Source organism: Scyliorhinus torazame, chromosome 18 (assembly GCF_047496885.1).
Source record: "Scyliorhinus torazame isolate Kashiwa2021f chromosome 18, sScyTor2.1, whole genome shotgun sequence".
In the NCBI taxonomy this organism is placed as follows: Eukaryota; Metazoa; Chordata; class Chondrichthyes; order Carcharhiniformes; family Scyliorhinidae; genus Scyliorhinus; species Scyliorhinus torazame.
The window spans coordinates 70,253,263-70,277,714 of NC_092724.1; the positions used below are offsets into that span (position 1 = coordinate 70,253,263).

The 24,452-nt window shown below is 49.6% G+C and overlaps 1 protein-coding gene across 3 annotated transcripts in view; it reads right to left on the reverse strand.

Moving 5' to 3' along the window:
- The window catches only part of LOC140395289 (uncharacterized), a 117,218-nt gene that overhangs the window by 76,726 nt on the left and 16,040 nt on the right, over positions 1-24,452 (reverse strand). For all 3 annotated transcript variants that reach the window (XM_072482867.1, XM_072482863.1, XM_072482864.1), the window contains exons 2-4: positions 22,920-23,007; positions 16,029-16,464; positions 3,257-3,306 (exon numbers count right to left, since the gene is read on the reverse strand). In XM_072482867.1, the coding sequence (XP_072338968.1) occupies positions 3,257-3,306; positions 16,029-16,464; positions 22,920-23,007 (574 nt within the window). The remainder of the gene's footprint in view (positions 1-3,256; positions 3,307-16,028; positions 16,465-22,919; positions 23,008-24,452) is intronic.

Genomic DNA, 24,452 nt, shown 5'->3' on the forward strand with positions numbered 1-24,452 from the left:
CTCTCATTTACTATCTCACTACTCCTAATGACTTCACTTGGCTTATATCTAACATTTTACACATCCAACCTCAATATGGACTGTAAGGTTACAGTTGTCAGCAATCTAGGAGAGCATTGGAGGTCACTAACTAGCAGTCCGATCAAGAACATAAAAAATAAGAGTAGCCATTCAGACCCTCAAGCCTACTCCGCCATTCAATGAAACCATGGCTAATCAAGAACCAAGTATGAGAAGAATTAATGTGACCTTCATAAGAGTACAATGTGGAAGGCAGCAAACACCCAAGTCAAGTTCAGAACTCCTGTTGAGACAAATCGACAGGTGCAAACTTTCATCCCATATTTTCACAAAAAAAGTGCTCCCACAGCGTTCAGACGCAATCTAACTTTTACACTTCCATAGAATCTTCCAGAATCCCTACAGTGCAGAAGGAGGCTATTTAGCCCATCGAATCTGCAGCGACCCTCCAAAAGAGTATCCTACCTAGGCCCACTCCTCCGTCCTATACCCGTAATCCCACCTAACCTGCACATCCCAATCCCACTTAACCTGCACATTTCTGGAGACTACGGGGCAATTTGGCATAGCCAATCCACCTAACCTGCACACCTTTGGACTTGGAAGAAGTCGGAGCACCTGGAGGAAACCCACACAGACACGGGGAGGACGTGCAAACTCCATACAATCGAACCCAGGTCCCTGATGCTGTGAGGCAGCAGTGCTTACCACTGTGCTAATCATCTCTCCAGAACATTATACTTTAAAAAAAAAAAGTTGCTTCATTATTAAAGAATTAAAATATATTTTAGCAGTCCAGGTACTTCATAAATGACTTCAAAACACTCTCTTCATCACAGAATTCGTAATACAGCATTACAGAATACAAATATTGGTTAAAACTCAAAGTCTGGAAGCAACAAAATTTCTCCAACTGGCAGCCAGACGTCACTTCAAATTTAATCCTACTCTGTATTCTTCCTCTCCCAAGCACCTTGTCAAAATGCTACTAGCAGATATCAGGGGAGGGATTCTCCCTTCAGGGGACTAAGTCCCCACGCCGGCGGGAAAACCGGTGCCAACCACTCCGGCGTCAACAGTCCCTGAAAGTGAGGAATTCTCCAAACTTTCGGGGGCTACGTTGCCGCTGGAGTCCCGTTGAAGGGCTGGTGTGATCTCGCGCATGCGCGGAGCGGCTGGCGTATTTCCGCGCATGTGCGGGGGTCCTCTTCTCCGCGCCGGCCCGCGGGCAATATGGCGGAACCTTACAGGGGCCCGCACGGAGGAAAGGCGGCCCCCACAGAAATAGCCTGCCTGCAGGATTGGTAGGCCTCGATCGCAGGCCAGGCAGCCGTGGCACCCCCCCCCCCACGACCACCCCCGCACATTTACCTGCCAGGTCCTGCCGTGCGTGTGGTGAGTAATTCACGCCGGCGGGACTGGCCAAAACTGGATGGCCACTTGGCCCATCGGGGCCCGGAGAATCGCCGGGGGGCCCACTGTCAACGGCCCCCGGAAAACGGCGCCGGAGAATAGGGCAGCCAGCGTTGGGACGGCGAGGCGGGATTTGCGCCTCCCCTGGGGATTCTCCGACCCGACGGGGGGGGGGTCGGAGAATCCCGGCCCAAATTTCCATTTAAACTCTTGAATACGGAATAATTCCAGGTCTGACCTATCAGGCTTAATTTAGTATCTGTAATATCTTGCAGATAAGTATAGTTACGGAAAATGAGCAAATATTTGCAGATTACCAGAAAAACACAAAAGATTATTCATTTGCCATTCACCTTTCTTTTACACACCTCGGCTGCTGGATCCCAGTTTTGTAGTGATTCACTCACTACAGCCAGGGACTGCTGACTATTTTGCAGACAAGGTCAATTCATACAAGCCAACAGGACGCATAGACTAATGAAGCCGTTCTTTTCCTAACTTTTCAAACCACATCGAACAAATCTGTTCACACAAGAGGAAAGAGCGCAAATGGGGCCTTCAAGTTGAAGTCCCCGGAACATCAGAACAAACATGCTACAACTCTGTCGCCTCCTGCAATCAACCAATGATCAAAGAAACTTGCAGGTTACAATCCGAAATACACAAACAGGAAGAAATACCAGCTTACATAGCACCATACATACAAGGAAACAAACATCTTCAATATTGATCTCTTGTACAGATCAGCTAAATGCTAACTAATGAACTTCAAAACATAATTTTAAAGACTTACTTCTGCTGTGGTTTACTGCAGTGTTTTTCAAACTTTTCCCCCGGAGACCCATTTTTACCAACCGGCCAACCTTCGGGACCCAACCTGGCCGACATTCGCGACCCACGCCGGTCGAACTGCGCAACCCACCATTTTCTCTTACCTTGTTTATTGCTGACAAAAATGGAGGAAATGGTTTTGGGTCCCTTTGTCCCCAATGGTCCCTATGGCCCCCCTCAAACTTGGGAAAAAAAAGGCTGCGACCATATAAAAAAAAAATGCAGCCCCACTGTGCATGCGTGCCCGATCATCGGTGCGCATGTGCATAGTTTTGCGCATGCGCACCGCTGATGGGGCACGCATGCGCAGTGCGGCCCAATTTTTAAAATCTGTTCCTGGCCATTTTGAAGGCCGCTCGCAGCCGGCATTATTAAAAGCCGGCTGCTGGGGCTGTTGCGCGCAGATTTGCATGATCGGGAGCGCCACCACAAACGGCTCCGCAACCTTCCCGACACCCGCCCGCGACCAACCTGCGGGTCGCACCCCTGAGTTTGACAATGCCTGGTTTAGCTGCTAGCAACACTCAAAACTTCTATAAATGCAAGTTATTGTTCTTTGTCTTTCTGAAAGTGTTTTGGATGTAACAAACTTCACAATTAAACCAGACGACTGCAGTAAGTTCAGTTTTTATGACTGGGGGGTTGAGTTGTAGCTATACATATTATCTAGAGGGGGCGTCACAGTGGCGCAGTAGTTAGCACTGCTGTCTACGGCGCTGAGGATCTGGGACCCCGGCCCTGGTCACTGTCTGTGTGGAGTTTACACATTCTCCCCGTGTCTGCGTGGGTTTCACCCCCACAAACCAAAGATGTGCAGGTTAGGTGGATTGGCCATGCTGAATTGTCCCTTAAAAAAAAAAATAGTTGGGTACTCTAAATTTATCTAAAAAAATACATATTATGTAGAAGAATATATACAAATAATTGCTTCTAATAGTATCATTCAAGCCAAACTTCAGATTATTTTCACTGTTTAGAATCTATAGCATACCTTTCATTGGATTTGCTTGATTATTAGTATTTTTGACATCCTTAGTGGAGCTGAAAGTACAAAATTGGATTTGAGTAATTAGAAAGTCTTAAAAATGGCTTACAAATATCAAAGTTAAGCATCAACAATTCTATTCAGTTTTTAAAACAAACTCTTCCTCACCTACCAAAGTATAGTCAGAATCAGTTACTTATCACTATAAATTAAGTATTTTTGGATGTCTCAATGACATCTCCCATCTCTGCTGCAAACAGAATCATCATCCACCAAAGGAGATCATTCAGTCCATTGTGCTGGCAAACTCCTTATCAGTCCTATCCAAATAGTTCACCCCAGTAGTCCGACACATCTTTCCTTTTCAAATATTCATCCGAATCCATTTTGACCATTACTATTGAATATGCTTCCACAGTACTTTTCAGGAAATGCATTCCACATCAGAGCACTTCCCTAATTTAAAAATCCTCAAATCTCAGGTTTTTTGCCAATTTGATTAAATCTCCGGCCTCTTGTTACTGAATTTTCTGGCAATAAGAAGTTTCTCCTTATTCATTCTATCAAAACCTCGCAATTTTTAACACCTTTATGAAAGTTCCCCTTAACCTTCTCTCATCTAAGAACAATCCCAGTTGCTCTATTCTTGCCATGTAGTGGGAAGTCTCTCATCCCTGGTATGATTCTAGTAAATCACATCTGCACCCTTTCTAAAGCATTCAAATCCTTCTAAAATCTGATGACAAGAATTGAACATTTTATTTGAGATGAGGCCTTACCACTGACTTACAAAGGTATGGTACGAAGTCTTACAACACCAGGTTAAAGTCCAACAGGTCTACGCTGAGAGACTCTGCCGTCGCACCTCTCTCACACTCCTCAACCACCTCGTCCGCCAGCTCTACAGCAGACAACGCAACCTGGAAACCAAGATAGAGGCCATATTCTCAACTTGCGCTCAGGATGCAGCAGACCAGCTGCGGAACACCGTCAAACAGATGAGACAACAATACTATGCCACCTATATGCACACCAAGAACAGAAAGCTTGAGAAACTTGGCATCACCACCGGCAGCAACCAAGCCACCCCCGGTGTCACAGTAGAAAACAATACAGGGAAATCTATTGTCAACTTGTCAGACTACACCCTTCAACCAGACGAAATCGAAGTCCTCAGCAGAGGGCTCAATTTCTGCACCACCACCAAAATGGACCCCATCAGTCTCGCGGCAGACACGGAGGAATTCATCAGGAGAATGAGGCTCCGGGAATTCTTCCACAGACCCCAAGAGGCCAACAGCGAACTCAAGCAGACTATCAATGAACCGGAACAGCAGACCGAGAGATCTGCGGTGCGGCAACCGAAGAGGAAAGAGTCAAATTGGACCCCTCCGGAAGGCCGCTGCCTTAGACTCGACATGTATGCTCAAGCCGTCAGGAGTCGCGTCAATGCCAGATTCATCAGTCGCATTCACAAGACAGCCCCGAACGTCACCCAAGCACAACGCAATGCCATCCGCACTCTCAAGACCAACCGCAGCATCGTCATCAAACCAGCAGACAAAAAGGGGGGCCACCGTCGTACTGAACAGAACGGACTACTGCAAAGAAGTATACCGACAACTGAACAACCAAGAACACTACAGACAGTTACCCGCAGATCCGACCAAGGAACACATCCGCCAACTTAACAGACTGATCAAGACCTTGGATCCAGATCTTCAGAGCACCCTACGTGCTCTCATTCCACGTACTCCCCGCATTGGAGATCTCTACTGCCTCCCGAAAATACATAAGGCCAACACACCAGGCCGCCCTATCGTTTCAGGCAATGGTACCCTGTGTGAGAACCTCTCTGGCTACATCGAGGGCATAGAACATAGAAAATACAGCACAGAACAGGCCCTTCGGCCCACGATGTTGTGCCAAACCTTTGTCCTAGATTAATCATAGATTATCATTGAATTTACAGTGCAGAAGGAGGCCATTCGGCCCTTTGAGTCTGCTACGGCTCTTGGAAAGAGCACCCTACCCAAACTCAACACCTCCACCCAACACCAAGGGCAATTTGGACATTAAGGGCAATTTATCATTGGCCAATTCACCTAACCCGCACATCTTTGGACTGTGGGAGGAAACCGGAGCACCCGGAGGAAACCCACGCAGACACGGGGAGGACGTGCAGACTCCGCACAGACAGTGACCCAAGCCGGAATCGAACCTGGGACCCTGGAGCTGTGAAGCAATTGTGCTATCCACAATGCTACCGTGCTGCATCTTGAAACCCATCGTACAAGGTACACCCAGCTTCTGTCGCGACACGACGGACTTCCTACAGAAACTCAGCACCCATTGACCAGTTGAACCAGGAACATTCCTCGTCACAATGGACGTCGCGGCACTCTACACCAGCATCCCCCATGACGACGGCATTGCTGCAACAGCCTTAGTACTCAACACCGACAACTGCCAATCTCCAGACGCAATTCTGCAACTCATCCGCTTCATTCTGGATCACAACGTCTTCACCTTCGACAACAAGTTCTTCATCCAGACGCACGGAACAGCCATGGGGACCAAATTCGCACCCCAATACGCCAACATCTTCATGCACAAGTTTGAACAGGACCTACTCACCGCACAGGACCTTCAACCGACATTATACACCAGATACATAGATGACATTTTTTTCCTTTGGACCCACGGCGAAGAATCACTGAAACGACTACACGATGACATTAATAAGTTCCATCCAACCATCAGACTCACCATGGACTACTCTCCAAAATCAGTTGCATTCTTGGACACACTCGTCTCCATCAAGGACGGTCACCTCAGCACTTCGCTTTACCGCAAACCCACGGATAACCTCATGATGCTCCACTTCTCCAGCTTCCACCCTAAACACATTAAAGAAGCCATCCCCTATGGACAAGCGCTCCGTATACACAGGATCTGCTCAGACGAGGAGGAGCGTAACAGACATCTACAGACGTTGAAAGATGCCCTCGTACGAACGGGATATGGCACTCATCGAGCGACAGTTCCAACGCGCCACAGCGAAAACCCGCACCGACCTCCTCAGAAGACAAACATGGGACACAACCGACAGAATACCCTTCGTCGTCCAGTACTTCCCCGGAGCGGAGAAACTACGTCATCTTCTTCACAGCCTTCAACACGTCATTGATGACGATGAACATCTTGCCAAGGTCATCCCCACACCCCCACTACTTGCCTTCAAACAACCGCGCACCCTCAAACGAACCATTGTTTGCAGCAAACTACCCAGTCTTCAGAACAGTGACCACGACACCACACAACCCTGCCATGGCAATCTCGGCAAGACGTGCCAGATCATCGACATGGATACCACTATTACACGTGAGAACACCACTCACCAGGTACGCGGTACATACTCGTGCGACTCGGCCAACGTTGTCTACCTCATACGCTGCAGATGTCCCGAAGCGTGGTACATTGGCGAGACCATGCAGACGCTGCGACAACGAATGAACGGACATCGCGCAATAATCACCAGGCAGGAATGTTCCCTTCCAGTCGGGGAACACTTCAGCAGTCAAGGGCATTCAGCCTCTGATCTCCGGGTAAGCGTTCTCCAAGGCGGCCTTCAGGACGCGCGACAACGCAGAATCGCCGAGCAGAAACTTATAGCCAAGTTCCGCACACATGAGTGCGGTCTCAACCGGGACCTGGGATTCATGTCGCATTACATTCATCCCCCACCATCTGGCCTGCAAAATCCTACCAACTGTCCTGGCTTGATACAATTCACACCTCTTTAACCTGGGGTTACCCCATCTCTGGATCTGTAAAGATTTAATCACCTGCTAATGGTCGCATTCCTAGCATTGTTTGGCATCTTTGAATTTGTCTATATGTGTGTTTCTGGAACATACCTCTTCATTCACCTGAGGAAGGAGCAGCGCTCTGAAAGCTCGTGACATCGAAACAAACCTGTTGGACTTTAACCTGGTGTTGTAAGACTTCGTACTTTATTTAAGTCAAGGATCCTTTATTTGTGAGTTCTGAAGCAGTCTTACTGAACTTGAAACGGTAACTCTTTCTTTCTCCACAAATGCTGCCAGACTGGCTGAGCTTTCCCAGTACTTTCTGGTTTTATTTCAAATCTTCAACATCTGCAGTATTTCACTTTTATTATACTATATGCTGTTTTGACAGCTTTATTAGTTTGTCTTGACGCCTTCAAATACCTGGTGTAAACTCTCCAATCTTTCTCGCTGTTCCTACACCACCTTCAAAATTATACCATTTAGTATATTTTGCCCCTCATGCTTTCTCACAATTTGCTGCATTATGGGCAGCTGGGTAGCACAGTGGTTAGCACTGCTGCCTCAGAGTTCCAGGAACCCCGGTTCGATTCCCGGTTTGGGTCCCTGTCTGTGCGGAATCTGCACGTTCTCCCCATGTCTGCATGGGTTTCCTCTGGGTGTTCCGATTTTCTCCCACAAGTCTCGAAAGATGTGCTTGTTAGGCAAATTGGACATTCTAAATTCTCTGTGTACCCGAACAAGCGGCGTAGTATGGCAAATAGGGGATTTTCACAGTAACTTCACTGCAGTGTTAATGTAAGCCTTCTGGATATAAATCTGGATCTAGCACCATCAATTCTGGATATAAATCTGGAGCTAACACCAACAATTCTGGATATAAATCTGGAGCTAACACCAACAATTCTGGATATAAATCTGGAGCTAACACCGTCAATTCTCTATATAAATCTGTATCTAGCACCAACAATTCCAGATATAAATCTGGACTTAGCACCAACAATTCTGCATATGAAGCTGGATCTAGCACCATCAATTCTGGATCTGCGGGGCAGCACGGTAGCACAAGTGGATAGCACTGTGGCTTCACAGCGCCGGGGTCCCAAGTTTGATTCCCCGCTGGGTCGCTGTCTGTGCGGAGTCTGCATGTTGTCCCAGTGTCTGCGTGCGTTTCCTCCGGGTGCTCCGGTTTCCTCCCACAGTCCAAGGACGTGCATGTTAGGTGGATTGGCCATGATAAATTAGTGACCAAAAAGGTTAGGAGGGGTTATTGGGATAGGGTGGAAGAGAGCTTAAGTGGGTTGGTGCACTCGATGGGCCGAATGGCTCCCTTCTGCACTGTATGTTCTATGTTCTATTTAAGCTTACTTGTGACACTTATGTATAAATTCCATCTACAAAATGTCTGCCATTTTGTCAGTATTTGTCCTCTGGAAGCCTGCCTTGTATTTGTCCATTTCACAAGTATATGTTTTATGATGTCTCTTACTATCCTTACTGTAGAAAAATCATCTAAATTTAATTTTGGTGCCATCAGTGAACAGCCCACAGGGGTAAATACTCTAATATGTGGTGGGAGTTTGATAGAGCGAGAGGAGCCCGGAGTTTGATAGAGCGAGAGGAGCCCGGAGCTGGAAATAGCGAGAGGAGCCCGGAGCTGGAAATAGCGAGAGGAGCCCGGAGCTGGAAATAGCGAGAGGAGCCCGGAGCTGGAAAGAGCGAGAGGAGCCCGGAGTTTGATCGAGCGAGAGGAGCCCGGAGTTTGATCGAGCGAGAGGAGCCCGGAGTTTGATCGAGCGAGAGGAGCCCGGAGTTTGATCGAGCGAGAGGAGCCCGGAGTTTGATCGAGCGAGAGGAGCCCGGAGTTTGATCGAGCGAGAGGAGCCCGGAGTTTGATCGAGCGAGAGGAGCCCGGAGTTTGATCGAGCGAGAGGAGCCCGGAGTTTGATCGAGCGAGAGGAGCCCGGAGTTTGATCGAGCGAGAGGAGCCCGGAGTTTGATCGAGCGAGAGGAGCCCGGAGTTTGATCGAGCGAGAGGAGCCCGGAGTTTGATCGAGCGAGAGGAGCCCGGAGTTTGATCGAGCGAGAGGAGCCCGGAGTTTGATCGAGCGAGAGGAGCCCGGAGTTTGATCGAGCGAGAGGAGCCCGGAGTTTGATCGAGCGAGAGGAGCCCGGAGTTTGATCGAGCGAGAGGAGCCCGGAGTTTGATCGAGCGAGAGGAGCCCGGAGTTTGATCGAGCGAGAGGAGCCCGGAGTTTGATCGAGCGAGAGGAGCCCGGAGTTTGATCGAGCGAGAGGAGCCCGGAGTTTGATCGAGCGAGAGGAGCCCGGAGTTTGATCGAGCGAGAGGAGCCCGGAGTTTGATCGAGCGAGAGGAGCCCGGAGTTTGATCGAGCGAGAGGAGCCCGGAGTTTGATCGAGCGAGAGGAGCCCGGAGTTTGATCGAGCGAGAGGAGCCCGGAGTTTGATCGAGCGAGAGGAGCCCGGAGTTTGATCGAGCGAGAGGAGCCCGGAGTTTGATCGAGCGAGAGGAGCCCGGAGTTTGATCGAGCGAGAGGAGCCCGGAGTTTGATCGAGCGAGAGGAGCCCGGAGTTTGATCGAGCGAGAGGAGCCCGGAGTTTGATCGAGCGAGAGGAGCCCGGAGTTTGATCGAGCGAGAGGAGCCCGGAGTTTGATCGAGCGAGAGGAGCCCGGAGTTTGATCGAGCGAGAGGAGCCCGGAGTTTGATCGAGCGAGAGGAGCCCGGAGTTTGATCGAGCGAGAGGAGCCCGGAGTTTGATCGAGCGAGAGGAGCCCGGAGTTTGATCGAGCGAGAGGAGCCCGGAGTTTGATCGAGCGAGAGGAGCCCGGAGTTTGATCGAGCGAGAGGAGCCCGGAGTTTGATCGAGCGAGAGGAGCCCGGAGTTTGATCGAGCGAGAGGAGCCCGGAGTTTGATCGAGCGAGAGGAGCCCGGAGTTTGATCGAGCGAGAGGAGCCCGGAGTTTGATCGAGCGAGAGGAGCCCGGAGTTTGATCGAGCGAGAGGAGCCCGGAGTTTGATCGAGCGAGAGGAGCCCGGAGTTTGATCGAGCGAGAGGAGCCCGGAGTTTGATCGAGCGAGAGGAGCCCGGAGTTTGATCGAGCGAGAGGAGCCCGGAGTTTGATCGAGCGAGAGGAGCCCGGAGTTTGATCGAGCGAGAGGAGCCCGGAGTTTGATCGAGCGAGAGGAGCCCGGAGTTTGATCGAGCGAGAGGAGCCCGGAGTTTGATCGAGCGAGAGGAGCCCGGAGTTTGATCGAGCGAGAGGAGCCCGGAGTTTGATCGAGCGAGAGGAGCCCGGAGTTTGATCGAGCGAGAGGAGCCCGGAGTTTGATCGAGCGAGAGGAGCCCGGAGTTTGATCGAGCGAGAGGAGCCCGGAGTTTGATCGAGCGAGAGGAGCCCGGAGTTTGATCGAGCGAGAGGAGCCCGGAGTTTGATCGAGCGAGAGGAGCCCGGAGTTTGATCGAGCGAGAGGAGCCCGGAGTTTGATCGAGCGAGAGGAGCCCGGAGTTTGATCGAGCGAGAGGAGCCCGGAGTTTGATCGAGCGAGAGGAGCCCGGAGTTTGATCGAGCGAGAGGAGCCCGGAGTTTGATCGAGCGAGAGGAGCCCGGAGTTTGATCGAGCGAGAGGAGCCCGGAGTTTGATCGAGCGAGAGGAGCCCGGAGTTTGATCGAGCGAGAGGAGCCCGGAGTTTGATCGAGCGAGAGGAGCCCGGAGTTTGATCGAGCGAGAGGAGCCCGGAGTTTGATCGAGCGAGAGGAGCCCGGAGTTTGATCGAGCGAGAGGAGCCCGGAGTTTGATCGAGCGAGAGGAGCCCGGAGTTTGATCGAGCGAGAGGAGCCCGGAGTTTGATCGAGCGAGAGGAGCCCGGAGTTTGATCGAGCGAGAGGAGCCCGGAGTTTGATCGAGCGAGAGGAGCCCGGAGTTTGATCGAGCGAGAGGAGCCCGGAGTTTGATCGAGCGAGAGGAGCCCGGAGTTTGATCGAGCGAGAGGAGCCCGGAGTTTGATCGAGGGAGAGGAGCCCGGAGTTTGATCGAGGGAGAGGAGCCCGGAGTTTGATCGAGGGAGAGGAGCCCGGAGTTTGATCGAGCGAGAGGAGCCCGGAGTTTGATCGAGCGAGAGGAGCCCGGAGTTTGATCGAGCGAGAGGAGCCCGGAGTTTGATCGAGCGAGAGGAGCCCGGAGTTTGATCGAGCGAGAGGAGCCCGGAGTTTGATCGAGCGAGAGGAGCCCGGAGTTTGATCGAGCGAGAGGAGCCCGGAATTTGATCGAGCGAGAGGTGCCCGGAGTTTGAAGTGCAGGGACGAGGTTGAAAAGGAAATAAGGAAATCACAGAGAGGGCATGACAAAAAGATTAGCAAATAAAGTTAAAGAAAACGCAAATATGTATTACCAATATATAAATTGTAAAATGTTAGTTAAAGAAAAGATGGAACCTGTCAGAGATGAAGAAGGGAACTTGTATGTACATGCAGAGGCTGCGGGAAGAGTTGTAAATGAATATTTTGTCTCCGTGTTACCAAAGGAAATGGATGATGAAGAGATAGTAGCCCAGAAAGAACACAGAGATACTGGATGGGATAATCATTTTAAAAAATAAATTTAGAGTACCCAATCCTTTTTTTCCCCCCAATTAAGGGGCAATTTCATAGAATCATAGAATGCACAGCGCAGGAGGACACTCGGCCCATCGAGTCCGCACCGGCTCCCGGAAAGAGCACCCCACCCAAGGCCAACACCGCCACCCCATCCCCATAACCCAGTAACCCCACCCAACACTAAGGGCAATTTAGCATGCACCTACCCAGCACATCTTTTTGGGTTGTGGGGGTGAGACCCATGCAGACACGGGGAGAATGTGCAAGCTCCACACTGACAATGACCCTGGGCCGGGATCAAACCCAGGTCTTTGACGTCATGAGGCAGCAGTGCGAACCACTATGCCACCGTGCTGCCCAGGGATAGGATAATCATAAAGAGAAAGGAAGTATTCGAAGGATTGTAATTCTTGAAAGTTGATAAGTCGCCAGGGCCAGTTGGCTTAGTAACAGGAAACAACGGATAATGGTCGATGGCTTCCCTTGCAATTGGATAGTTGTATCAAGTGATGTTCCTCAGTGCTCGATATTGGGACCCTCACTGTTTGTGTTATATATTAATGATTTGGACATGAATGTGTGGAGCGCGATTGTGAAATTTGCAGACGACACAAAGATTGGCAGAGTGCTGGACAGTTTAGAGGATAGCTACAGGGCACGATCCACCAGCCGTGTTGCACTCTTGCTCAAGCGCGGTATGGTCAGTGGATGCTGGGAGGCCTCCCGCGGGTTTCCTGGCAGCCTTCACACCTCACGGGATCTTCCCAATTCCCGTGAGGCATCGGAATCAGAATCACGCCCAAAAGGGGTGTGACCAAACGGTGCTCAACAAAGTCAGTTTTAAATCGACTTTGGCGAGATTACCTGGGACCTACCGGCCTCCCCAGTGAGGCTGCAGCCAGGCTCCGTTCAGCCCTGGTCCACACAAATGGAACAGCGCCTCGGAAATCTCCTGGGTTATTGGAGACCCTTGGGTGGTCAGGGTCAGTGCAGGGTGGCTGCCTGGCCCTCGCAGTGGCTCGCAGGCACCATGGCACTGCCGCAGCTGGCACCTTGGCATTGCCACCATAGACTACCAGGCCGACCGGAGCACTGCCAGTACAAGGGTGCCCAAGTGGCATTGCCAAGGATAAGGGGCAGGGGGGTGAGCATGCCCATGAAAAGAGTGTGGATGGAGGGGTTTGATGGGTGTGCAGATTTGGGTGGGGGGCATTCATGGCAGGTACATGGGGGTCTCTGGGAGGTTGGGGTGGGGTGATGGTCCTGAAAATGGGGGGCCTGAAGAGGGGGTACCCTCAGGGACCCCATAACAGGGTGTCATCACTTAGGCTGGTATTGGGCCATGCCCATGAGTGTGTGTGGGGGGGGGGTGACATTGGCCATGGGTGGGAAGTGTGGGGGACCCACAAACTCACTTAGAGATCGGAGCAACCTTTCAAAATGGCGGCCCGATCTCTGATCCCAAGGGCTGAAAGAAATTCAAAGTGTGGGCTAAACCAGTGAGAAAGTCCCCCAAAAAGGTGACTAGGGTGTCATTGAATAGCGGTGGGGAACACACCAGCAGAGCTGGCGGGGAAGACCCGGAACCTCACTCCACAAATGAACTGAGAAATGTTTCCATTGAAATCCGCTCATAATTTCCAAAATGATATAGATGGATTGGTGAAGTGGCCGATAAGTGGCAGATGGAATTAAAAAAAAAAAAAAAAAATTTAGAGTACCAATTACTTATTGTTCAATTATGGGGCAATTTAGCGTGGCCAATCCACCTAACCTGCACATCTTTGGGTTGTGGGGTTGAAACCCACGCAGACATGGGGAGAATGTGCAAACCCGGGATTCGAACCCGGGTCCTCAGCGCCGCCGTCCACTGCGCCACATGCTGCCCTGGCAGATGGAATTTAACACAGAAGTGAGAGGTCATGCATTTAGGGAGGCCAAACAATAATGTACACAATAAATGGGAATATACTAAGAGGGGTAGATGAAGTGAGCGATCTTGGCGTACAAGTACACAGGTCCCTAAAGGCCTCAGTTCAAGTAGGCACGGTCGTTTTGGAATGGTCTCCTTCGTTGGCAGAGATATAGGAAATAAATGAATGTGTGGAGCGCGATTGTGAAATTTGCAGATGACACAAAAAATTGGCAGAGTGGTGGACAGTTTAGAGGATAGCTATAGGGCACGATCCACCATCCGTGTTGCGCTCTTGCTCAAGCGCGGTATGGCCAGTAGATGCTGGGAGAGGCCTCCCGCGGGTTTCCCAGCAGCCTTCACGCCTCACCGGATCTCCCCAAGTCCCACGAGGCATCGGAATCAGAATCACGCCCAAAAGGGGCGTGACCAAACGGTGCTCGACAAAGTCGGTTTTAAACTGACTTTGGCGAGCTTACCTGGGATCTACCGGCCTCCCCAGTGAGGCTGCAGCCAGGCTCCGTTCAGCCCTGGTCCACACAAATGGAACAGCGCCTCGGAAATCCCCCGGGCTATTGGAGACCTCTGGGTGGTCAGGGTCAGTGCAGGGTGGTTGCCTGGCACGCAGGCACCATGGCACTGCCCCAGCTGGCATCTTGGCATTGCCACTCTAGACTACCAAGCTGACAGGAGCACTACCAGTACAAGGGTGCCCAAGTGGCACTGCCAAGGATAAGGGGCAGGGGAGAGCATGCCCATGAAGGGAGGGTGGATGGAGGGATTTGATGGGTGTGCAGATTTGGGTGGGGGGCGTTCATGGCAGGTACATAGGGGTCTCTGGGAGATTTGGGGGGGGGGGGGGGGTGATGGGTGATGGTCCTGGAAAGGGGGGGTCTGAAGAGGGGGTACCCTCAGGAACCACATAACAGGGTGTCCTCACTTAGGCTGGTATTGGGCCGTGCCCATGTGTGTGGGGGGGTGACATTGGCCATGGGTGGGGAGTGTGGGGGACCCACAAACTCACTAAGAGATCGGGGCACCCTTTCAAAATGGCAGTCCGATCTCTGATTCCAAGTGCTGAAAGAAATTCAAAGTGTGGGCTAAACCTGTGAGAAAGTCCCCCAAAAAGTGACTAGGGCGTCATTGGATAACGGTGGGGAACTCACCAGCAGAGCCGGCGGGAAACTCCCAGAACCTCACGCCACAAATGAACTGAGAAATATTTCCACTGAAATCCGCCCATAATTTCCAAAATGTTATAGATGGATTGGTGAAGTGGGCGATAAGTGGCAGATGGAATTAAAAAAAAAAAAATTTATAGAGTACCCAATTATTTTTTTTCCTATTAAGGGGCAATTTAGCGTGGCCAATCCACCTAACCTGCACATCTTTGGGTTGTGGGGTTGAAACCCACGCAGACATGGGGAAGATGTGCAAACCCGGGATTCAAACCCAGGTCCTCAGCGCCGCAGTCCACTGCGCCACATGCTGCCCTGGCAGATGGAATTTTACACAGAAGTGAGAGGTCATGCATTTAGGGAGGTCAAACAGTTATGTACACAATAAATGGGAATATACTAAGAGGGGTAGATGAAGTGAGAGATCTTGGCGTACAAGTACACAGGTCCCTAAAGGCATCAGTTCAAGTAGACACGGTTGTTTTGGAATGGTCTCCTTCATTGGAAGAGATATAGGAAATAAAAGTAAGGATACAGCGTTGGAATTGTATAAAATACTGGTAGTGTGCGCAATTCTGGTCACAATACAGCAAGGACATAATTGCTCTGGAGAGAGGCTTACAAAAATGTTGCCAGGCTAGAAATGTCAGCTACGAAGAAAGATTGGGGTTATTCTCCTTGGAACAAAGAAGGATGAGGGGTGACTTAATTGAGGTATACATAATTATGAGGGGGAGCGATAGAGTGGACAGGATAAAATTGTTTCCCTTGATGGAGAATTCTAGAACCCTGGGACACAGATTCAAGATAAGCGGCAGAAGGGGACATGATAAGTAGACGGAGGGGACATGAAGAACAACTTTTTTTATGCAGAGGATAATGGGAGTCTGGAATTTGCTGCCCGGGTTGGTGGTAAGACACCCCACACTCTGAAGCCAAGTGACAGATGCAACCCTAGATGCTTTGGATCTCTCATCAACTTCCTGAAATCATTAAAAAAAGTGTCTTTGGGTTGGCATGGACAAGATGGGTCGAATGGCACCATTTTGATTCTATGTGGCTAATCTGGTGAGTTACAGGAGAGTAGGAAAAAAAAGAAAAATGATGCAGCCTCTAACAGAACAGGAAATAAACTAATAAGAACTTTTAGCCAGCACATAAAGGTCACAATTAACACTGTTACATAGGCCCATTTCAGATATTTTATCAGAATCATCTTAGTATGAATAGAAATAAGGTTGAGAACTAATGAGCAAACCTCTTATTAGGTTCCCGATCCACTACAATCGAAGGATCATTCTCATCTGCTTTTCCAGCTCCTTCATCTTTCATGGTTTTGCCATTGTTCTGCTCAGTTTCTGGATACAGTTCTTTCTTTGTACTCTCAATGCTTTCCTCTTGCATTTGACACTTGTGCTGGCAATTTTCCATCTCACTTGAATTTCCAATCATAAACACAATCTTTTCCTTGGTGACTTGTGTAGAATCTGCCTTGGGTGCATCCAGCTGCATGTCATTGTCCGCATCCAGTGTAAGCATGTTCTCCACTTGCTGCTTGACTAAGGAATGATCCTCATCCTGATAGGAGTCTGTGACAATCATATATTGTGCCAATAGCTGCAAGTCTTCAGCTGGTGTCTCCGTAAGAACGGAATTATGAGCTTCCCTCAAATCTTTAGTTATAGTCTCCTTTTCTATGGGGGGGGGATAGAAGAGAACATGTTTAAATTATTACAGTTACAGCAAATATAAATATGAAGCTAGTATTTCGTTGTACTCAAATTAAGGATCGGAAAAATTATGGAGTTTAAAAATTGCCAGAAAACAAATTCGCCAGGGGGACATTAGAAGCCACTGTTTGTTCATAGATTCATACAGCATAAAAGGTGCTGTATAATTCTATGAACATCATGTCTCTGTACAGGCTCTTTGAAGTATTTACTCAATCATTTCCACTCCCCTGCTCTTCACCCTTGGGAGATACCAAAAACTTTTAAAGAGAGACGAATTTCCTAATGACCAATGGAAAGAACCAAAGTACAAGATTTCATATTAAGATATTTACTGTGATGAACAATTAAAATTCAACATAGACCAAACATTAGTTTATACTAGTTGCCTGTTAATGAAAGACGACGCACTTCCGGGGACTTTAACACAGTTCTTGATCCTGGCCTGGACCGGTTGTGTTCAAAAACGGGTAGGGTGCCAGCGATGGCAAAGGAACTGAGATTCATGAAGCAAATGGGGGAGCTGACCCATGGACATTTAGTCGGCCGTCGGTGAAGGAGTTTTCATTCTATTCTCACGTCCACAAGGTGTATTCCCGAATCGATTTCTTTATCATGAGCAGGGACTTGCTGACAGGGATGACGGGTGCAGAATATTCGGCAATTACCATCTCGGACCATGCTCCGCACTGGGTTGATCTGCAGATTTGCAAAGATAGCTTTCAGCGCCTCCATAGAAGGAGGCTGGAAGTTGGGCTGCTGGCAGACGAGGCGGTGTGCGAGAGGCTGAGGAAATGCATGCATAATTACCGGCAGGTAAATGATACTGGAGAAGTCTCAGCAGCGGTGCTCTGGGAGGCGCTGAAAGCAGTGGTGAGAGGGGAGCTCATTTTAATCCGAGCCCATAGGGACAGGACAGACAGGGCAGAAACGGACCGACTGACTAAGGAAATTTTACGGACGGACAGGAGCTATGCGGAGTACCCGAGGCCAGAGTTACTTAGGAAACGACAGAGGCTGCAGACCGAGTTTGGGGTGTTGTCTACAGGGAAGGCCATAGAGCAGCTTAGAAGGGCAAAGGGCGCAATATACGAGCATGGGGAGAAGGCTAGCAGAATGCTTGCACAACAACTAAGAGAGAGAGAAGTGGCTAGGGAAATAGGAAAGGTAGTCGATGGGGAGGGAAACCTGGTGGGGGACCCGGTAGGACTGAACACGGGTGTTTAGGGACTTCAATAGCAATCTGTACACCTCGGAACCCCCCACGGGACCAGAGGGGATGAGGCACCTTTTGGACGGACTGACCTTCCCAAGAGTAGGTAGGGGGTTGGTAGACGGGCTGGGGGCCCCGATCAGGACCGAAGTAGTACTGGGGGGCCTGAAGGTCATGCAGTTGGGTAAAGCCCGGGGCCGGACGGATACCCGGTGGAGTTTTATAAAAAGTTCTCAGAGATAGTGGGGCCGGTGCTGGTCAGGGTGTTCAACAAGGCAAGAGACAGAGGGGTCTTATCCGTGACGATGTCGCAGGCCACTATCTCGCTTATACTGAAACGGGATAAAGACCCGGAGGCATGTGGGTCCGATAGGCCGATCTCTTTGATTAACGCAGACGCTAAGTTACTGGCCAAGATCTTGGCGTCTAGAATTGAGGACTGTGTACCGGACGTGATTGCGGAGGACCAAACCGGGTTCGTAAAGGGCAGGCAACTGGTGGTCAATCTAAGGAGGCTGCTCAATGTGATTATGATGCCCCCGGAGAGCAGGGAGGCAGAGGTAGTGGTAGCAATGGATGCCGAAAAGGCTTTCGACCGGGTTGAGTGGGATTATTTATGGGACGTTTTGGGTTCGGAATGGGATTCATTGACTGGGTTAGGCTGCTATAATCGGCCCCAGAGGGTAGTGTGAGGACGAACAGGACGACATCTGACTACTTCAGACTGCCCCGCGGGATGCCCCCTCTCCCCACTGCTGTTTGCGCTGGCTATAGAGCCGCTGGCAAATGCTCGGAGAGCTTCAAGGGTCGGGAAAGGGCTGGTCCAGGGGGGGGGGGGGGGGGGGAAGAGAGAGAGAGAGAGAATAAAGAGAATAATGGCGGGGATGGACGGAATCATGGAAACCCTGAGGGAATTTGGTCGGTTCTCAGGATATAAATTGAATATGGCAAAGAGCGAGATACGGGTAGTGCAGGCGAGAGGTCAGGAGAGTAGGCTGAGGGGGCTGTCCTTCAGGCTGGAAGGGGAAAGTTTCAGATATCCAAGGATACAAGTAGCACGAGACTGGGGTAAGTTGCATAAGCTAAACTTGTCCCGGTTGGTGGAGCAAGTGAGGGACGAGTTCCGGAGATGGGATGCGTTCCCGCTGTCATTGGCGGGGATAGTGCAGATGGTGAAGATGTCGTTCCTCCCGAGATTCTTGTTCATATTTCAATGTCTCCCCATTTTAATTCCGCGGTCCTTCTTTAAGAGGCTGGATAAAATTATCCTGGGATTTGTTTGGGCAGGAAAGTCCCCATGGGTGAGGAAGGCGATGCTCGAGACGAACCGAGGGGATGGGGGGGCTGGCATTGCCGAACTTTAGCAACTACTACTGGTCAGCTAACATAGCCATGGTAAGGAAATAGATGGTGGGTACGGGGTCGGTTTGGGAGCGGATGGAGGCTGCTTCGTGCAGGGGCACCAGTTTGGCAACCTTGGTTACGGCGCCTCTGCCGCTCCCACCGGCACGATACTCCACCAGCCCTATAGTGGTGGGGGCTCTACGGATCTGGGGCCAGTGGAGGAGGCATAAAGGGGAGGCGAGAGCATCGGTTTGGTCCCCAATGTGCAGTAACCACCGATTTGCCTCGGGGAATATGGACGGTGGGTTCCAATTATGGCGGAGGGCGGGATTGCAAGGATGGGCGATCTGTTCCTGGAAGGGAGCTTCCCGAGCATGAAGGTGTTGGAGGAGAAGTTCGGGCTGGCGGTGGGATGATTTCAGGTCCTTGCAGGTGCGGGATTTCATATGCAGATTGGTGCCATCCTTCCCACGCCTCCCACCAAGGGGGATTCAGGACAGGGTAGTTTCCAGAGGGGAGGTGGGAGAAGGGAGAGTCTCTGACATTTATAAAGAACTAATGGGAGCAGAGGAGCCACAGACCGAAGAACTGAAGCATAAGTGGGAGGAGGAGCTCGGGGGGAGATAGAGGACGGCATATGGGCAGACACTTTGAGTAGAGTAAATACGACCGCAACATGCGACAGGCTCGGTTTGATCCAGTTCAAGGTCGGACATCGGGCCCACATGACGGTGGCCCAGATGAGCAAATTCTTTAGGCTGGAGGACGAGTATGCTAGGTGTGCCGGAAGACCAGCGAACCATGTACACATGTTCTGGGCGTGTCCTAAACTAAGGGGGTACTGGCAGGGATTTGCGGACGTCATGTCCCGGGTATTGAAAACTAGGGTAGCAATGAGTCCGGAGGTGGCAATTTTTTGGGGTTCGGAGGACCCGGGAGTCCAGGAGGAGAAAGAGGCCGACGTCTTGGCCTTTGTTTCCCTGGTAGCCCGGCGATGAATACTGTTGGCATGGAGGGACTCAAAGCTCCCGAAGTCTGAAGTATGGCTTCCGGACATGGCGAGCTTTCTCGGGCTGGAGAAAATTAAGTTTGCCTCGAGAGGATCGCTGTCAGCGTTCGCCCGGAGGTGGCATCTATCTTATGCTCTCAGTACACAGTCCATGCAAATTAATAGACACACTCTGAAGCCAAGTGACAGATGCAACGCTAGATGCATCTCATCAACTTCCTCAGATGTTTGTCACATCGGGAGCCAGCTGGTCTCACTGGAACTCTGTTTTTCACAGCAGGCATTCTCTAAGAACTAACTTTGAACACCTCTCCCAAACAACATTCCCTCTCAGATGATTTCACCACAGATCCACCTCCAGGGTTACAACGTCTCCTTCTGATGTTCCTCTCCCCTGGATTGCCACATGCATTTAAGCATTGCCTTCCATGCAATCTCTCAGATACCCAGCTGTGCCAACAGAACACCACTGCTTTACTGGCCACATAAGGAGTCACCAACCTTTGGTTGAGTCCAATGACCTCCTGGCTTCTCACAGCTTATTTCCTTCAAGTCTGCTTCCAGCAGTTCTAATTTTAAACCTGGAGCCTTCTTCTGCTCCTCACTCAACTTCACTGAACAGGATCAGTTCACGATTCCTGTCCTTGTTCTTTGACTTATCTGCCGCCTTCAGACTTTAACCTGTCCCTCCCTAGTTTGTTGGGACTTCCTCTGTTCTGGGAAATTTGCCCATGTCCTGCTTCTTCTGTGCCTGTGTACTGTCGTTTTGCTTCTGGGTCCTCTGATCTTTTTGCCGTTTCTCTTTTGTTTTCATTTCCTTTTCCGTACAGGTGCATGGCTCCTTTTAAACTTAAAAAACCGAATTTGCTTCCATCATCTTTTCAGGCTTTGCGTAACATGCTGAAAGATTCCCTGTTTCCATGCAGAAATGTAACCAATTATCTTATATCTGTGTCCGCTGGTTACTGATCCCAATAGAGGTGTCTTGACCCATCTATCAAAATCCCTCATCAGATTGTTGGCTAATAATGATTCTATGGGTTAGACCAATGTCCTTAAACTTTGGAGAGTTGGGCTTACTGTTCAGTAGGAAGCTTCTTGTTCACAGACATAAAAGTCTCCAGCAAAATATTTTGGGTCAGTGACCTGGTTACTGTGGATCATCACAGATGCTATCTGTGGATTAGACAGATGCTATCTCTCTGGCCCTACAATCAACTCTCGAACTTCCCGACAACAAGGGCACCTACGTCAGAATGCTGTTCATAGACTACAGCTTCGCCTTCAACACCATTATCCCAACAAGACTAATAACCAAAGTCTACAATCTTGGACTTGACCCCTCCCTGTGCAGCTGGATCCTTGACTTCCTCACCAACAGACTGCAATCTGACAGGATAGGATAGCACCTCCTCCACAATAGTCCTCAACACCGGGGCCCCGCAAGGATGTGTGCTCAGTCGTCTACTGTACTTCCTGTACACACACGACTGTGTGGCAAGATTCAACTCCAATTCAATCTATAAGTTTGCAGATGGTATGACTGTCGTGGGTGGTATCTCAAACAACGACGAATCAGACTACAAAAGAGATAGATCACTTGGTTGCATGGTGTACTGAAAACAACCTCTCTCTAAATGCTGGAAAGATCAAGGAACTAATTATCGACTTCAGGAAGCATATCATGACCCCCCCCCATGGTCAACAGCTTTAAGTTCCTTGGGGGGGGGGGTCATCATCACAAACAGTCTGTCCTGGTCCACTCACGTTGATGCAACAGTCAAGAAAGCCCAACAACATCTCTACTTCCTACGGAAGCTAAAGAAATTTGGCATGTCTGCATCAACTCTCACAAACTTCTACAGATGTGCCATAGAGAGCATCCTATCCTGCTTCATTACAGTTTGGTATGGCAACTGCTCGGCCCAAGATCGCAAGAAACTACAGAGTGTGGTGAACTCAGCCCAACGCATCACACAAGCTTGCCATCCTTCCATTGATTCGGTCTACTCCTCCCACTGCCTCAGAAAGGCAGACAGCATTGTCAGAAGCCCCTCACACCCAGGCATTGCCTTCTTCCAGACCCTTCCATCAGGCAGAAGGTACAGAAGTCTGAAGACCCGCACATCCAGACATACGAGCAGCTTCTTCCCCACAGTTACTAGACTCCTCAACGCTACTTCCTTGGACTGATCTGTTCCCTGTAAGAACACTATTCACGACGCCCTATGCTGCTCTTGTTCCGCACTGTAACCAATCACTACCTGTTGATGCACCACTGTCAATGTACTCTGTCGATTATTCTTTTGTCTACTATGTACATACTGTGTACATATTTTCAGAAAATACTTTTCACTATACTTCGGTACATGTGACAATAAATATCAATCAAACAATTAACAAGACATGCAACCACTTAGCCAATCTCATGTAGCATTCTCAGAAGTCTGGTCAAAAATAAGACTCTTCTGAAGCTGAAGCAATGTCATCAGAGTTTTGCTCTACATAGGGGCTGTTTAGCACAGGGCTAAATCACTGGCTTTGAAAGCAGACCAAGGCAGGCCAGCAGCAAAGTTCGATTCCCGTAACAGCCTCCCCGAACAGGTGCCGGAATGTGGCGACTAGGGGCTTTTCACAGTAACTTCATTTGAAGCCTACTTGTGACAATAAGCAATTTTCATTTCATACATATAACCCATAGTAAACTTGAATCGAGCACCTGATTTCCAGTTTAATTTCAACATTGTAACTGCCAGCATGGAAATGTCTTATATTTACCAACACCTAGAAAAATACACCAATACGGAAAATTAAACAACTTCACCATTTTCAGAAAGTTACTTAATTTCCTACCTTTCCCCATCTCCTCTGGTATTTTATTGACAGGAGTTTCTGGAGTGCCTGAAATTTCATTAGGATTTCCTCTTGCCTCTTCCTTTGACTGTTGACAGCAATTAACATTGTGTGAGTCAAGTTACTAAAAACAAAAATGAGCAGATCCAAGTGGTCCATTTGCTCATTACTAATTCAACAGACTAGGAATGTCCAGTATAACTCCAGTGATATTCTTCGATCATACAGTACACTACACAGAAGCAGGTGACCAACTAAGTTGGTTTCTGGAATGAAGAGGTTGTCTTATGAGGAAAGGTTGAGTAGGCAGAGGGATGTGGTCAGGTCCACAGGTCACTGAAAGTGGCAACACAGGTGGAGAAGGTAGTCAAGAAAGAATACTTAAAACAACTTCATCATTTCAGCATGCTTGCTTTCATAAGCTGGAGCATTGAGTGTAAAAATTGGCACGTCATGCTGCAACTGTACAGAACCTTAGTTAGGCCACACTTGGAATATAGCGTTCAATTCTGGTCACCACAGTACCAGAAGGTTGTGGAGGCTTTGGTGAAGGTATAGAAGAGGTTTACCAGGGTTATTTTAAAATTAATTTACAGAATGTGGGTGTCGCTGGTTAGGCCAGCATTTATTGCCCATCCCTAGTTGCTCTTCAGAGGGTGGTGGTGAGTTGCCTTCTTGAACCACTGAAGTCCTCAGAAGTGTAGATACACCCACTGTGCTGTTAGGGAGGGAGTTCCAGATTTTGCCCCAGTGACAGTGAAGGAACGCCAATATATTTCCAAGTCAAGAGTGGTGAGTGACTTGGAGGGAAACCTCCAGGTGGTCACATTCCCAAGTATCTGCTGCTCTTGTCCTTCTAGACGGTGGTGGTATGGGTTTGCAAGGTGCAGTCTTAGGAACCTTGGTGAGTACTGCAGTGCATCTTGTAGATGGTACACACAGCTACCACAGTTCGTTGGTGGTGGAGGGTTTGAATGTTTGTGGAAGGAGCATCAAGCGGGCTGCTTTGTCCTGGATGGGGTAGAGCTTCTAGAGTGTTATTGGAGCTGCACTCATCCAGGCAAGTGGAGAGTATTCCATTAGATTCCTGACTTGTGCCTTGTAGATGGTGGAAAGGCTTTGGGTGGGGTCAGGAGGTGAGTTACTTGCCGTAGGATTCCTATGCTTTGACCTGCTAGTCCAGTTCAATTTCTGATCAATGGTAACCCTCATTATGTTAATTGTGGAGGATTCAGCGATGGTAATGCTATTGAATGTCTTGGGGTGGTGGTAAGATCCACTCTTGCAGGAGATGGTCATTACCTGGCACTTATGTGGTATGAATGTAACTTGCCACATGTCAGCCCAAGCCTAAATATCGTCCAGGTCTTGCTGCATTTGGACATGGACCGTTTCCTTTTCTGAGGAGTCGCGAATGGTGCTGCAAATTGTGCAGTCGTTCGCAAACATCTCCACATCTAACCTTATGATGGAAGGGAGGTAGACGCGGCACGGTGGTGCAGTGGTTAGCACTGCTGCCTGCAGCGCTGAGGA